At 40.5% G+C, this 17906-nt stretch overlaps 1 protein-coding gene across 1 annotated transcript in view; it reads right to left on the bottom strand.

The window, feature by feature from the left end:
- SCN8A (sodium voltage-gated channel alpha subunit 8) overlaps nt 1–17906 on the bottom strand; it is a 121298-nt gene that overhangs the window by 63031 nt on the left and 40361 nt on the right. Inside the window, 5 exon segments of the mRNA XM_023759654.1 lie at nt 9893–10227; nt 11076–11282; nt 12525–12666; nt 12977–13040; nt 14340–14561. Coding sequence (XP_023615422.1) covers nt 9893–10227; nt 11076–11282; nt 12525–12666; nt 12977–13040; nt 14340–14561 — 970 coding nt within the window.

Raw genomic sequence — 17906 nt, 5'->3', positions numbered from 1 at the left:
TTAGGTATCTTTAAGGGTTAATTTTAAAAGATTGTTAAAATAATCCAAATTTTTATTAATTATTTGATTATACAGTTGACCCTTTTTCTCACCCAATAATATTTCTAATAGTCATTTAATTAAAATGGTCAAACTTTAATATTACTGATGTCTTGTTGGTTATTTTTTTTTTATTATTGCTTAAAGTATTACAAAGGGTATTACATATGTGTCCTTCTCCCCCCCCCCCCGCCCTTGACAATCCCCTGGCCTCCCCTACCCCCCAGTTTCTTATGTCCATTGGTTATGCTTATATGCATGCATACAAGTCCTTCGGTTGATCTCTTACCCCCCTCCCTCCTGCCCCCCAACCATCCCTGGCCTTCCCGCTGCAGTTTGACAATCAGTTTGAGGCAGCTCTGCCTCTGTATCTATTATTGTTCAAAAGTTTGTAATGGTCTTTATTATCCATGAATGAGTGAGATCATGTGGTATTTTTCCTTCATTGACTGGCTTATTTCACTTAGCATAATGCTCTTCAGTTCCATCCATGATGTTGCAAATGGTAAGAGTTCCTTCTTTTTAACAGCAGCATAGTCTACCTGGCTTTAAACCAGTTCACCGCTAAAAAATTATACTCATCGTTCACTCAGCAGGGAAACCATGCTTCCACCTCGCTCTCTGCAGCCGAAGCCCTGGGAAACACGTCTGTGGTGCCTTTCCTTTCCTCAAGGGAGGCTCATGCCACACTCGGCAGGAAGAAGAATGTCAAAGTGGGCATCACTTGCCAGTCCTCCAAGGAGAACATGCCTGGAGGCCAGTGCTGTGCCAACAGTGATCTTCTAGCATTTTTGTTCCACTGGACATTATTTATGTTCCCTTCCACGTTATTTTAAACTCAACATAAATTTTTTCACCAAAAGTTTCCATATTTGTAAATTATGTAGTTCTCAGCACGGACATTTTAAAATAAATCTCTTCTTTACCATTTAGAAATTTTTCCTCATTTCTTTCTCCTTCAACACATATTTCCTTTCTACATTCCCTAGAGAATTTTAAGCTAATGCATATTTTATACTTTGTTTTTTACTGATCACCTTTAAATGCTTTTCTGCAAAAAATTATAAACTATATTTAAAAATTTTTTAATTTTCCCATGACCATGAGTCTCTGAGAAATTTGAAAACCCTTCTGGATTGAGTTATTAGTCTATTAACAAAAGTTGACCAAGATACATAAATATATACTTTATAAGTAATTACTAAGCTTTAAACATTTTATAAAGATGTATCTCTTAATGAGATGGGTGATATTTTTTTCAATTGGTGTTTTTTTTGGTGTGTAAATATTTGTAGATAGTATTACTTATTATTAGAATGAAACATGGCTCAACATCAACTCCTTTCCCCCCTTTTTAAAACTTGATTTTTAAGTGCTGAGAAATCTTATTAACAAACAGTATCTCTTAGAACGAAAGAATTTTGTTATAGTAATGTTACTCACTTCTTTGAACTCTTGTCAAATTATATGCCCTCACATTTTAAGGATTTATTGGTAGCAATTAAATTAGTTCCTCTCAATTTTTTTTAAAGCAAAGACTTAAAACCACCCAACTTGCCTAAGGATTTACTACCTAGTTATTAGAATTATTCTATTTCTTGATTTCTGTGAATACCAAAAAGGCTTTATTTATTATTTCTAATAATTATACGGGTTACTCTTAAAGGGTTTATTCCTTTACTTAAAAGAACCTTATTTAACCCAACAGAAAAGATTAGAATAACCCAAATATTGTTAATTTATATATATCAATGCCAACATTAATTTTTTAATAAGGTGATTTACCTTATCACATGCTTTTAAAATATTTTCATCAAAACCTCAAAGCAAAAAAACCAAAAAACACACAACAAAAAACAAAACAAAAAAACCTCAAAGCCGTAGATTTGGCTCATTTAATTTATGAAAATGTCTATGCCCCCACTGCCAAAGCAACTGGCCAAATCAGACTTATTTTCATAGGAGAAAGTATGACCTAATTTTTAAAAATAAGTTTATTAATATGTATCCCAGTGGTAACCACCTGGCTCCTGAACTTAAAACATCCCAATACCCTTGACTATAACTCTGTTTCACTCTTAGCAGAAGTGTGTCAGAAATAAATTCAGAAAGCCTTACGATGGATTTACATTTCCTGGATTAAAGAAAACTTTGTAGATACTAATATTTTCAATTGTCCCTTTGTTTGGCACCTCAAAGATTTTTATACCTTAGGGTAATGCTCTACATAATAAGTGGATCACAGAGAGGTATGTCTTTCTTTTGTAAAGTTGGGAGGAGGTTAACTGTGAAAGGGGAAAGGGAAAAGGAGAAATGGTGTGATTTTGGACCACAGGGCTAACCTGGGGCATAGGAATAAGTTAAAGGTCTGGGCCCTGACCGTGTTTCCAAGTGGTTAGAGCGTCGTCCTGCACACCAAAAGGCATGTAGCTGGGTTTCGGGTTTGCTCCCCGGCCTTGGTTGGGGTGTGTGCAGGAGGCAACCAATCCATGTCTCTCTTCTCTCTCTCCCTCTCTCTTTCTCTCTCTCTCTCTCAGCCCCCCACTCCCACTCTCTCAATGCAAAAAATATCCTCAGGTGAGGATTAATTAAAAAAAAAAAAAAGATCTGAGAATCAGGTTCCTTAAAACTGTGCTTGGAAAACCTTCAAATGTCCCAACAGGATGCACCTCCAGTTGAGGACCACTGCTCTAAGAGAAAGAAACTTAACAACTGACTTTGGACAGTCCTTCCGGTTACACCCTGAGATACTCAGTTTGCCCAATTATGACTTGAAGGAATTTTCAAAATAATTTTTAGCTATATGAGATTTTTGCCTTAGAATTCAGGCCTTAACCTTTTTGTAAATGATCCCTCCGTGAAAGTTCTTTGTGGGACTCTACAATACTGCATGTGCCATGTGTTAAATAAATCTTTTACAATAACACTGTCGGTGATAACCCTGGAAGGGCTGTAGGGATCCTCTTTAATATTCCCACCCAGATGTTCTTGTTCCCTAGAACTCCATTTCTAACTCTAGATTCAAAATGCTCCCAGTTCCAGTCTCTCCCTATAATGCACGGAGGAGCCAAGCCGGCAGCTGGATCGGTGTATTTTCTTTGGGTATTTCTAGTTCTATCATACTCTGTTCTCTCATTTGCATTTCCCTTGGTATGCAGTCTTTTCCTGCCTTGGGTGGAAGCAACTCACAAATCTCTGAGACAATAAATGAATTTGATCACTGGGGGGGCCACATCAAGAAAACCACTAACCATAGATTATTTGACATAAATGTCACTGCTTAATACATACCACATGCTGTACATAGGCCTTTAGAAGAGAGAATGCAGGTATGCAACGTCCCTGACACCTTTCCTGATTACTCTGATTTGTTTTGCTCTTTTGCCCCAACCCTGCACCACAGAGAAGCTGCATTGGTTAGATTCTAGAATGTTCACTAGGTCTCATTTATGAGTGGGAAGTGTCACTGTATGTTAAAAGGGCACACACATGGCCAGCTCTTATACTTCCTTCCTCCATATTGTTGGGTTCGGAAAGGAATAAAGGCCTCCACCAGCTCCCTGCTGGCTAGTCCTCTTCTCACATTTATGTTAGGGCATTCTCACTGATTCATTCCCCTGAACCAATTCTCAAAGTATGATTCACAGACCAATGTTAGTGAATGACCTACTACTGGTTTGCAACTAGACAAGTAGAAAAATAAAGAGAATCATTTAGAAACTCTTACAGCAAGTAGACGTCACAACATCCAAGACTGTGACCATTTTTCTAGATATTGTTATTTTATTTTACAACAGTATCAGTTCATGAAAACTTGGGAAAAACAGAAACTAGTTCTTCACCACAGACAGGTTGAGAAACACTTCCCTAAACAATGTGGCTGGCCAGACGATGATGTCTTAAAATGTACCTATGATTTTGTTTTAATCTGGTAAGGTAAGGTGACAGACAGAGACAACTGCCTTTGAAGGAGGAGTTTATTCCTTACAGTTTCTCAGAGAAGGGAGCATGGAGGGCCTCATGGGGAGGTTCTAGGATTAGTAAGGAGGCAGAAGGGGCAATGCAGAGTAGGCACCTTTGAGCAAGTTTAGGATTGGACAGTTTAAGTAATTCCAGGCAGGCTCGGGGCTACAGGAGTGGTCCCAGTTACGCAGTAGTTGGCCCTGGAGGGATTCAGAGCAGGGGAAATATTGACTTGGTGTATGAGAGTTAGATAAAAGGAAAAGGTTGGGAAACAGGGGTTTTGCATATGAAAGGCACACTTCCAGGCAAGTAGCCTCTATGCCAGTGATGGCGAACCTTTTGAGCTCGGCGTGTCAGCATTTTGAAAAACCCTAACTTAACTCTGGTGCCGTGTCACATATAGAATTTTTTTTGATATTTGCAACCATAGTAAAACAAAGACTTATATTTTTGATATTTATTTTATATATTTAAATGCCATTTAACAAGGAAAAATCAACCAAAAAAATGAGTTTGCGTGTCACCTCTGACACGCGTGTCATAGGTTCGCCATCACTGCTCTAGGAATTAAGCTAGCACTGGGAGGGGCAGTCCCTACCCTGCCAGCAAGGCTCCTAAAATGTCAAAACATCCTAAAATACAGAGCACAAACATGATTAAGATAGTAAGGTCCCAAGATTGGGTGCCGAGGGGATAGGAAGTATCCTTGAGCTTCTACCTACCTGCTCAGTTGAGTTTAACATAGAACACTGAGGTTCAGAGCATAAGCTTATATGTTAATAAACTGTGCCGTGGGCATATATATCTGCCTTGAGGGCCTCCCCAGAGAGAACTATGGCCAGGTCAAGACAGGACACAGACACTCCTGGACTCCTTTGCTAAATCCCATGATCACCTTTAGCACCTAATTTATTTTCTCCATTTATCTTTCACTCTTTCCCCTCACATACCTTGCCATTCAGGCACACTGCCCTTAGGTCTTTATTTTCTCCATTTCCACTCTCTGTTCAGCTGTGGAAATCCTCTTGGTTCTCCTCTACAAACTTCCTTAATCTTCCCACAACACTGAGCCCCTTCCAGAGTACTTACGCTCTACTTTTTACTACAGTTCTTTAAACACATGCTTTATCTCTCCTTTAAAAAAAATTCTTTTTATTGATTTCAGAGAGGAAGGAAGAGATCGAAATATCAATGAGCGAGAATCACTGATTGGCTACCTCCTACATGCTCCCCACTGGGGACTGAGCCTGCAACCTGGGCATGTACCCTGACCAGGAATCAAACCATGATCTCCTGGCTCATAAGTTGATGCTCAACCACTGAGTCACACCGGCTGGGCTTAGCAAGATCTTAATAGGTACGTCTGAAAGTAAGCTGTCCCATCCCAGTCAAGTACCTGAGTTCTAAAGACCCCTTTATCAGTGAGGACCGGCATTTACCTACACCGCCATCTTGGTTCCCCTCCAGTGTCAAAGTTCCACGAATTTTTTTGTTCTGAGAAAGTTACTTTTTACAAAAATATGTACAACTTGTATTAAACATATAATCAGTTTTATCATTATTATTTTAAAATAAATCAGTAAATATTTACAAAATTTTAAATTATAGTTTCTTCTAATATAATAAAAGCACATTTAAAAAAGCTCTTTAAGCCCTAACCAGTTTGGTTCAGTGGATAGAGCATCAGCCTGCAGACTGAAAGGTCCCAGGTTCAATTCCAGTCAAGGGCATGTGTCCTTGGTTGTGGACACATCCCCAGTGGGAGGTGTGCAGAAGGCAGCTGATCGGTGTTTCTCTCTCATCGATGTTTCTAACTCTCTATCCCTCTCAGAAAGAGAGAATTGATGCAATACAATAATTAAAATACTTTGCAAAAATGGACTCAACCTAATATTTATAAACTGTCCTAAGCCCTAAAAACACAGCAGTAATTTTATAGGGAAATGGGTTGGGCAGATGTCTCAAGAGGGTGCCAAAGACCTGGCAGTGAAGGACACTGATATACACCTGAACTGTGCTGTGGGGAACTGAAGCCACATTCATTGTCAAGCCAAGAGAGAGATGACCATGCATGGGTGGAGGTGAGTAAGGGGATGATTACAGACTGCAGTGCTTACGGACACAAGCTTTGCTCTGCAGTCAGAGGGACCTGGTTCAAATGCCGACACTAATATTTACTAGCTACATAACCTTGGACAAGTTAGTTAATCTCCCTAGCCCTCAGTTTCTTCAGCCATTCTTCCAGATAAAATCAGAGAAACTGCAGGAGGATCCTAGGACAAAGACTACTACTACCTTGTGGGGCTTCTAAGCAAGTCTTGGCAGTCAGCCAAGGCCTGTAGAATCGACAATTTTTCTCAGATGGGGAAATTAGAGGAAGTGAACATTTTCATGCAAAGCAGGACCTCTCAGAAGCCCAGATTTGTGCTTTGAGCTATGGAGCAATCAGTGCAACTCTGTGCTAAAGTGTTTGGATTAATCAGAGACCATTCAGCAGCAAAGTGTTAACAGCACTAACTAGCTCAGTGATGGTTTGCTAGTGAAAGGCGGGATTACAACAAAGCTGCAATCACACTTTTCCCCCAAAGAGGCTGCCCTAGGAGAAAGGTGAGGTGAAGGTGAGAGAGCTGGCTCCAGGCCATAAAGAAGTCCCAGATGGGGTTAAGTATCAGTTTTATAAAAGTCCTTCATTTATTTGTCCAACACATATCTGAATGCTAGCCATGTGCAAAGAAGCAAGTCTTGGCTTTAGGGCTTTAAGAAGAGGATATGAACATAAGAAAATACAATATCACAGAGAGTAAAGAGGTATGTATAATATAGAATGAAAAGATGAAATAATTTCCAGTTGGGTGTGGAATGGGGGAGGTCAGGAAATGTTTCTTGAGAGAAGAATGTGAAGAATAAGTATGATGCAGACATTCAGAGATGGAAAAATGGGGCATCTTAGGGTGTATTTAGAGCAAAATAGAGGGTAGAAAACAAACACATGTGAAAAGCACCTAGTAGTTCACTCCGTTTAAGAATAGGATGCTTAGTGACTAGCAGGGGTGGGCAAACTTTTTGACTCGAGGGCCACAATGGGTTCTTAAACTGGACCGGAGGGCCGGAACAAAAGCATGGATGGAGTGTTTGTGTGAACTAATATAAATTCAAAGTAAACATCATTACATAAAAGGGTACGGTCTTTTTTTTTTTTAGTTTTATTCATTTAAAACGGGCCGGATTCTTCAAACGGGCCCGATCCGGCCCGCGGGCCGTAGTTTGCCCACGGCTGGACTAGAGACTGAAAAGGTTGGGACTTCCATTAGTAAGTAGAGTAAATCTGATTACAGGAATTCTCTCTCCCATTCTTATTAACTATTTTAAACTGTCGATATTTTCTTTAAACCCCTACTCAACCTCTCATTCCCTTTAATAAGATTTTAAATTTTCTACATTATTGAAAACTAGAGACTGTCGGGTATTTTCTTCCTCAGCTTCCTACTCCCTACCTATAAACTTATCCATGCCCAACCTCCCCTTTTTTCCCAATGTTTTGGGGAATAAGGAGCCCGTTTCCTATTAGAGACTCCATCTTCCAAGACTGTGTTCTATTTTCTTTTCTGTTCTACCTCATTTTCTACCTCCATCTCCCCTTCTTCTGGGCTTCCCTCCTCCCATATTACAAAAATGCTTGTTTTCACCCATATTCTTTAAATAAGCCCGAGTGAGAAGTCTATGCTCATTGTCTCCACTTCCCACTCGATATAACATCCATCCTTACCCTGCACTGAAACGTGTCTTTAAAGTTCTCAGTGCTTTAGATTGTCAAATTCAACAACATTTCCACTTCTGATCTCACGAAGCATCTCTGTTAAATTTCAATCCATCGATCACTTCCCTACCTTCTCTAACCCTTGTGTCCTCTTGGCTTCACTGAACTCTTGGTTCTCTTAGCATCGCTAATGGCCACTCATTTATTTTCCTTCATGAGCTTCATCTCTGCTGCCCATGGACACCAGTGGTTGTGTCTTTGGCCCACTGTTCTGTCACTCGACACAATATTTTTGAGTAATTTCATTATTTCAATCACCACTCCTCAGCTTAGCACCTCTTCCGTGAGCTATCATTTGACTGTATGTGTGCCTAAAAGACCACTCTATTTGGTTATCCAACAAATAATTCCACTGGGTATATCCAAACTGGAACATACTTTTCTTCAAATGCCCTTTCTTCTAACTGCTCCCTCACCAACACACACATACATTACCTGAAAATCTTTGCTGAACCTCTGGGTTGGGATAGATCTGTGTCCTCCAAAATAACCCAGCATATCTCAATTATGAAATATTGCCATCAATGCTATTATGTAATGTATTTTTAATGTGTCGGGCTGCTCCACTACACTGTAAGCTTCTGGGACAGGGATGGTGTTTGAATCATCTTTTAACCTCTAGGACCTAGCATAATCCTTGACACATGGCAGGCACTCCATGAGTAATGAGAGCTATGTTTTAGGAAGCCATCTGCTGACAGTATACAAAACACAAAGCAGAGGGAGGACCAGAGGGAATGAAACTGCGGTGGATAACTGTAGAAGAACAAAATTATACAAGTCTGAACTAAGATCAGATTAATAAGAATAGAAAGAAGGGAATGGACATGTGAGATTCTGTTATGATAAAATGAATAGGACTAGCAAAAGACTGAACTGGGAAGAGAGGGATGCAGAAAAGACACACAGTGGCTCCAGCTGGGTGGCTCAGTTAGTTGGAGCGTCGTCCTGTACACCAAAAAGATGGCAGGTTCAATTCCCAGTCAGGGCACATACCTGGGTTTTGGGTTCAATCCCTAGTCAGGGTGCCTGTGGGAGTCAGCCGATCTCTGTCTCTGTCTCTGTTTCTGTCCTCCTCCTCCCTTCCTCTCTCTCCAGGATCAATAAGCATATCCTTGCCCTAGCTGGTTTGGCTCAGTGGATAGAGTGCTGGCCCATGGACTGAAGGGTCCTGGATCCTATTCTGGTCAAGGGTACATGTCTCAGTTGCAGGTTCGATCCCTGCCGATGTGTCTCTCTCACATCAATATTTCTCTCTCTCTCTCTCTCTCTCTCTCTCTCTCTCTCTCTCTCTCCCCCTCCCTTCCATTCTCTCTAAAAATCAATAGAAAAATATCCTCAGGTGAGGATTAACAAACAAACAAAAAAAGGAATGAATCATCCCTGGGAAACAGGAAGACACTGGATACAATGCCATAACCAATAACTGTAATCTATTCTATACCTTACAAACTTTCCAGCATTTCTTTAAAATGGGGAATTAAATGGCCTAAAAATTGGATTTTAGTGGCTGGTGTTCTTTGAAATAAAAAAATATGTTATGTGATATTTACTGTAATAGAATGCTCAATAATTATCCGTAAGTGCTCCCCCCTCTCTTTCTCTTAGTTTTCCCCATTTACCAAAGTTGGGTAAAGTGGAGGCTTTTAATCTACCATGGGCTGATTTATCAGCATGACACTATATATCTAGAATAATTACTAGAACTTGCCACATTCCAATAAGGTGACCTAAAGAGTTTCAGCACATTTTTAAATCTACAGTTATATGCAATTCTTTAACAGGGGTGTTTGTGCTAATTCTCATGTTCAGATGCTAAGAGGGGAACAGTTCTTCCTGATGTTTTAGAACACAGGCTTGCTGAGGAGACAGACTTTACGCCGCAGTATGTCTGCCAAAGGTCGTCACATTGTCCTAGGCTGCGTTAGAGCAGCGATGGTCCTAATATGCCAGTAACTCTTCCTCCCAGAAGAGAACAATCAGGAGTATGGAAAGGCAGGCCCTAGGACGCAGGGATGGGTCTGGAAAATGTGAAGCCAAAGAGGAATAAGAGAAAAGTGAGATTAGGAAAACCAGAATTTCTTAGGCAGTTTGACCCAGCGCAAAGAGTTCACCTGATTCATGATGGAAAATTTCCTCCCGATCCTGTTGTCTGGCAGCCGAAAGCCCTTCCTCCTCATACCATCTTCTGACTCGGACTTAAACACCTTCTCAGGATCCCCTTTCTCCTCTCCTTCAGAGAGTTCCTTTTGCTTCCTCTTCCTCCTCCGGTTCCGTCTTTCCTTCGCGCTCTTGGAACTGAGCTTAGACATTTCCGAGGAGCTCCTAGGTGAGCCTCCCTCTTCTTCACCTTCTTCCTCGATGGCATCTTCTGAGACCGTTCCTGCTGAAGTGGCCATCGCAGCAGCCTAGGAAAGGAGCCAGAGGCACAGATCAGATCAGAACCACTCACCTGGAGCCCCCGGAGCCAAGCAGTTAGTGCGGATCATTTCCTTTTCCTTAGACGGAAAAGAGTGAGAAAAGGAGGAAGGAGAACCAGCCAGTGAGGAGACTGTGGCCAGGGCCCGGCTCTGTCCGTTTTCTAGCTGAATCTGCTTTGTGGCACACAGCAATGAGTAATCAGAGCAGAACCCACTGAGGAGAACTTTGGGATTTATTCTCTTGAGTATCTTAGATAAGAATTTGGCTGCCTTCTTGGCACCAAACAATCTTTTCTGGGCAACTCTGAAAATGCATGCTAAGAAACTATTATACATATGGGCCCGACAATATAAAAATACACGTATATTTGGATAAGGATTAGAAAGTAAAGTGTTAGGGTGGTGGCATTATAAATTTGTTTTTCAATTTTACTTTAGAATTTTATCTATCTTATTTTTAATTACAATCAATACTTTTCTAAGACTACAGAAAATCTCTGAAGGCGACCCTAATGTTCTCCTCAACAGAAAGGCTATGTTTACATGAAGCACTATCTAAACTTCTATGGCCACTTATTTTTCCTCCACAGCCTCATGGCAGCTGAACACTGAACAGTTGAGAAATTCAACAAAAGATCATATTACCAAATAATTTGGCCATTAAGACAAATGGCATAATTGCAACAACCATGTGCAGTTGTTAACTGTATTTTAATCAGATCGATAACTGCTATTTGACAATGTGCCTAGAAGTGATCAATCGGAGTGGCAATCAGATGGGGCCTTAGTCACGGCGATCTGGCAGGCAGGACTGTGGCAAAGCATTGATCACTAACCTGTGCCTCTTCCTGTTGCTTCTTAAGCTGCTCCAACATTGCTTTGAATTCAGCCTCTTTCTGCTCTGCCTCCTCCAGTGTTGCCTGATTCTGCTCTTCATAAGCCATGGCTACCACAGCCAAGATCAAGTTCACCAAATAGAAAGAACCCACAAAGATGACCAAGACGAAGAAGATCATGTACGTTTTTCCAGCTGCTCGTAAAGTCTGCAAAGATAAAGACCATTTTCAGAGTCACTTGAATCGACTGAACCAGGCTGAAAACAGCCGGGGGCTAATGCTCCTCTGTAGGGCACTACTGCATTTTGAACAGGACGGTCCTTCATTGAGTGGTACTCCTTCATATTGCAAAGCACTGTGGCAAAAGAAGCCCTCTTCCATTTCCAAACCTCCTAATATAGTCCTTTCATAGCATTTTTTTTAATAGAAAAAAATGCCCTGGGCTAAGAATTATATTTGACTTTGTCAGTTGGTTCTAAAACAAATATAAGAAAACAATACAAGCTTTAGCTCATTTACCTACTGGCCCTCGAAGAGTATTAACAGACAAATCCCATCTCTGGGATCAGGTCCAAGTCACAGGAAGTTCCCATCTTGAGTGACATTCTTCCTTATCCTCTTGTAATAGGACGGGTTTTTAAAGAGGATATGACATAAAGCAGTGGTTCTCAACCTTCTGGCCCTTTAAATACAGTTCCTCATGTTGTGACCCAACCATAAAACTATTTTCGTTGCTACTTCATAACTGTAATGTTGCTACTGTTATGAATCGTAATGTAAATATCTGATATGCAGGATGGTCTTAGGCGACCCCTGTGAAAGGGTCGTTTGACCGCCAAAGGGGTCGAGACCCACAGGTTGAGAACCGATGACCTAGACTAACTTCTCCATCAGAACCAGCAAAGTTAAATGACTTGCCCAGTCACCAACGCAGCCCAATAGAATGGTACTGACCTTTTTTTTTAAAAAACTGTCACGACCTGCTTGAACAAGTCCGAATATGTTACAAATCCCCAAAACATTGATCTATTTAGACTCCAAGGTCCTTGTGGATAGAAATCTTATCTTTACAATGTCTAGCACAGTGCCTTGCACAATGTGTTTAATTAATATTTCTTAAAAGGATGCCATAAACCCAAAAATCCAAAAGCAGCAATACTGCAGATGGTTTGGTGAAACAATAAGAAGTAGGAAGAGACAGCAGATTCTCAGGCCAAGCAAGAGGATGTGAGCCTCCACAGCTATACATGACTGAGCATTAAAGAAACAGGACAGGAGCCGAAAGAATTCACTTAATTTTATAGAACAGAGAAATAACATCCTAAGGTGACTGTATAATGTCTTCACTAAAGGTCTCTTTCATAGAATGTGCCCAACCCCAGATAGCCTCATGCAAACATTATCACAAAAAAAAAAAGAGGTAGCACTTGAGAAAGAGGTATTACTTACCAATTGATATAAGTTTTCCCAATAGTCCTGGGTCATAAGACGAAATAATGCCAAGAAGGCCCAGCTGAAAGTGTCAAAGCTTGTGTAACCATAGTTGGGATTCCTTCCTGCTTTCATACATTGGTATCCCTCTGGGCATTGCCTGAGGAAAGAAAGGGAAGTTCAGGGCTTTCAACAGTCCTGTAAGTCATCTTTATGACCTTGGAGATAATAAATAACCATCTATAGAACCAGGCCAACAAATGGGAATTTAAAAAAAGAAGAAGAAGAAGAAAAGAAAAAGAGGGAAGAAACAAAGTAGCCAGGTCAATTTTTAAAGAAAATACGTTAGCCCCAAAATGTTAGATCCAATTAGGGCCTACTACACGAGCACCAAGAAAAGTGAAAACACTGCCTGTTTTATCTGAAACATTATTTTAAGGGATGAGAGTAAAACTAGGTGAGCTACTTACCCAGCATCAGAACTGTTCCCACAGAGTAGAGGTTCTAGCATTCCAGGAACTGTGTAAAAATTTGCTAGAAGAGTTTGAAGAGGCAGGAAATGAATAAGGCAGATTTAAGGGAATGAGAGAATAAGGTTACACTGTCCCTAATTAGTCCCAGGAAAAAGAGTTATTGATTTTTAGCTCATATAAATATTTTCTGACAGGCATGAAACCTGATAAGAATTCTTTCCCATAATTTTCCTATATGTATTTAAAAATTAAAAGTGCTACCATAAAGCCCTTAATGCAATGTTCTTTTCCCAGACATCTGACTTCCACTCGTACTTCAAATCTACATGCCAGGTCCAGTAGTTAACTCAAAGGGGTTTAAGAGGGTTTTCTAAGCTGGAATACGTTTATATAACTTTATCCTCTATCCTTATATCTTTTCTTAACCACAGGTAAACTAGAAATCCTCACGGATCACCAGTTAACATGTCCTATATTAAATGGAAGGCATGACACCTTTAATTTTATATGTCCCTAAAATCCCCTTTGCAACATTTCTTTTGGCTACTTAACTGCCTTTATTTCCTCAAGAGTGACTAATAGTGATATTGCTAACTTTTCCCCATCATTTCATGGAAGTACTATTACACCAAATGTTCCTTAAAGTGCTTTGATTCCTGAAATGAAATTATTAAAATTCCTTAACTGTAATAGGATCAAATGATGCCTTAGAAATTACCTGAGTCCCTAGACTAGATCAATTACTGAGGTCTTGCAGGATTAAGAATGCTTAAGAGGTATATTCTAGACCAGTGATGGCGAAACCTATGACACGCATGTCAGAGGTGACACGCGAACTCATTTTTTTGGTTGATTTTTCTTTGTTAAATGGCATTTAAATATATAAAATAAATATCAAAAATATAAGTCTTTGTTTTACTATGGTTGCAAATATCAAAAAATTTCTATATGTGACACGGCACCAGAGTTAAGTTAGGGTTTTTCAAAATGCTGACACGCCGAGCTCACAAGGTTCGCCATCACTGTTCTAGACCAAATGTTTAAATATCTCAGGCAACCCAATTAGGGAAAAAAGAATTTCTATCAAGCTACTGAGCCTGATTTTCAAAGCCAAAGTTTAGGAGTATATGTGACAAAACTACAAAGTCTCACTTTTGGTTTTAAAGGGAGAGAAGTGGGGTGGGAGAGCTTCTGAACACAACCCCACCTCCAGGAAAGGACATGCTCCACAAAGCTACCTCCGGCAGCACCGGCATTCCTTTCTGGCCCCAACTACCTTTGTTAAAGCCAGTGGTGGCTTCTGGCCGTGTAACCTAGAGATACATTTTCCTTTCTCCTCTTGCAGGAAGGGGCCACCTACTTTTATTGTTGATATACTCGTCCCAGTCGAAGCCTCGGGTGCCGTTCTCGAGGTAGCTGTCATTGAAGTTTATGGGCCACACCACACACTTGTTCCGCAGGTTGCCCATGAACAGCTGCAGGCCGATCAAGGCGAAAACACTCAGGCAGAACACTGTCAGAATCATCACATCTGACAGCTTCTTCACGGACTGAATCAGGGCGCCCACAATGGTCTTCAGGCCTGAGGAGACAGAACCCCCAGAATCAGAGTCACCCCACAGCCCTCCCCACCTCCCCCAGCCCCCTTCTGAGCTACTGGCTCCCACTCCTCCCCACAGCACCACCCTTGAAACCAGGCCACTTCATCTTTCATATCATGAGAATAACAATGGGTCAGCAATATCATCACTTTTTCCAGAAGTATCCATTTTCAAGCCACTAACTTTTAAAAAGAACAAAAAAGGTCCTTCTCCAACCTGTGGCTTTTTTTCTGCCTGGAAGCACTTTCCTTGTCATTGACTGCTTCTCAGCAACTAAATGAGTCAAGTTTTACTTGCGTTGGGGCCTTCCTATGTGCTAGTCCCTTTGCCTGGAACGCTTCCTTCTGTTCCCCTGTCCTACCTGCCTAACTCCTGCTCATCCTTCTGGTCTCAACTTAAATATCAATTCCCCAGAAAACCTTCCCTGACTTCACAGCTCTTCTCCCTCCCCATTATTGTTAGTATTTTAACAGCACTTTATACTTTCCTCTGTAGCGTTTATCGTGGTTAAGTATGTCAGTCTTTTTCACAGCTATATCTATACTTCCTAGAACACAGCAGGTACTCGGTAAATATTAGCTGAATAAACAAATGGAAAAGCCAGGAATTGAGGAGGCTTGCAGGTTGGAAAGAGAACTACTGGAAGCTTGAAGGCCAATAAGTGAGAAGGTGCAATAATATTTTCCCAAGACCTCTGGAAATGCCGGTATGTTGACAGGATTCATTATTATCAATTGAGTATTTATGGTTTGTCTTTCCATTTAAAAACACACCTTTTCTATAACACATATATGCCCTGTTTTCTACAACTGACCTTTTACTGTCCTACATTTAAGACAAAAGAAAAAATATATAATCTACTTGAATCTGAGTTTAAACGCAAGCTAATGGTTTAAATTTGAACCTGCAGGTAGATTTCTTAATTGCACAGGAAGAGATCAGTGATTGGAGACAGAAAAATATGGTTGTGGGTTCATGAGGTTTGGTTCAAAACTGGGTCTACGTGGCTCTCCTGGGCATTGCCAGACATCTGACTATCCATAGGACACGGCCAACCAAGCACTGAGCACTCTGGGGTGCCATGCACCAGACGGGCAGGAGGCAGACACAGAGCCTTGACATGGGCCTCAGGAGGAATCTCGTCTCTGATCTACTTCTGAAGGCAAGAATATTGGATGGAAATACACGGGAAATCCCTATCCTGGCTCTGAAGTCGGAGGCTGGGTGGATCATTCCTAATCTTAACCAAGTTACACCATCTACTTATATGACCTGAGCAAAATACCTAACCTCTTGGAATGTCATACTTTTCATCATTAAAATGGGAATAATTTTGGTCGAATATCATAGGGCTCTTGTGAAGATTATGCATGATTCATATAAACACTTAACACACCACCTGGTGCACAGGAAATGACTCAAATGTTAACCATTTTTGTCTGAACCTCAGTTTACTCATCTATAAAAATGCATTTATAATACCAACCTCATTGGGTTGTTGTGAGGTTTAAATTAAGATAATGAATTCAAAATATTAATTATAGTACCTGGCAGTTAACACTCATTAGCTATCACTTTTGTACATATGCTGCCCTCCTCAAAGAGATATGACTGTGATAATGACACTGCATAGCTAACCTCATATGATAATGATCTAATTAATGGGTGATATGAACATGACTCTTCTTTTTCAAGCAACTACCTTGAATTTTCAAAGTTCAGTCAAATGGAATTTTCTATGTGCGTCCAATAGTAGTAATGGGCCTGGCACACACAGGCACTTAGTATATTTTTATTGAAAGATTAAATTAATGAGACCTTTTTTTCTCACACTGATATCCTGAAAGAGATCTAAGAGAAATTAAAGGAGTGGGGAGGGGGCAAGAGTTAGACCGTAGAGATGTAAAGTGTGTAGAGTGGGCCTTCCATGTTGCCACCAAAGAGATGAGAAAGAAATTGCCTGGGTTCCAGGACACAAGGCCTCTCTAACCTGATTCCTTTTCACAGGGCTGCACAGAAAGAACAGCAGACAGGGAATCAGAAAGCAGGAATTCTGGTCCTGGCTCAGCTACTGCTTATGGCCCACTGTGTTTCAGAACAAGTTTAAGTCACTTTTCAGTCTCATTTTCTCATACACAGAATGTGGACAAACATGGGAATACCTGGGCAGTGGAAGAGAAGCTGAGGAATCTGCTCTCAAGGTCTTTTAAAACAAGTCAGAGATACTTGTTTGAGATTACCAGTAAGTAGTTGAAATTTCAATCTTCTATTCCTAAGGCCCTGGGAAACTGTATCATAATCACAGAGCTAAGTAAGATGGTATTGGTGGTATAAAATAGAAGGCAGCCATAAAGAAGTAAAAATTGTTCCAGTGTTATGGAACTTATTTCCTTAAGTTTCTGAGGAATAGAGAAGTCTTTCATTTTATTTGGCTGGATTGGGGCAGGTCTATACTGGGTCAATAATTCAATTCTAGGCCCCTAACATTATACAGTTCTGTTTGCAGAGTCAAAGACTGATTATTAAAAAATATATATTAAACAGGTCACTGAAGAATGTTTGTAGAGTTTCTTTTCTTGGGCTTCTTTATAGAGCATCTATACAGCCATTTCTCCTGAATGGTTCCGACAATCACCTATCTGAACACCAGATGACTGTTCAAGGCCTTTTCTATTTCTACTTTAAATAACTTGAGAGCCCGGCTGGTGTGGCTCAGTGGTTGAGGTCCCTGGTTGGATTCCTGGTCGCACATGCGGGATTAAAGTCTAGATCCCCAGCTGCAGGCTTGATCCCCAGTAGGGGGCATACAGGAGGCAGCCGACGGATGAGTCTCATCATTGATGTTTCTATCTCTCTCCCCGTCTCCCTTCCTCTCTCTGAAATCAATTAAGAAATGTTTTAAAAAATATAAATTGAGACATGAGCTGTAAGCTGCCATTTGTATAGGTAACAAGTGTATAATAATACAAAAATCAAACCAATGCATTTGTGATATAAATAAATAAATTTGAAAAAATAACCATACAATTTTAGCATGAGTCTAATCTGGTTTTCCTAGGGTAGGAGCTCCTTGGATGGTTCCATCCAAGCCCATGTAATAGGACATTCCTGGCCAGGAGCTCAGACTACCCCGTTTCATAATGGTGGGCTCCCAGCAACCTTGTTTGTAGGAAGTGACCTTCTGTTAGTAGGTTACAGATGACAGGAGAGACATCCGGTTTAAATCCAGATCATTTCCCCCAGAAATTTGAAACAGGACAAGAGACAGTCCAGTAGTCTTTTCATATAAACTTGGGAGCTAAGTGGTAGCCACATTCTGTCATTAA

This window comes from Myotis lucifugus, unplaced genomic scaffold (genome assembly GCF_000147115.1).
Source record: "Myotis lucifugus unplaced genomic scaffold, Myoluc2.0 scaffold_160, whole genome shotgun sequence".
Lineage (NCBI taxonomy): Eukaryota > Metazoa > Chordata > Mammalia > Chiroptera > Vespertilionidae > Myotis > Myotis lucifugus.
This window is presented reverse-complemented; position numbering and strand designations above follow the sequence as displayed.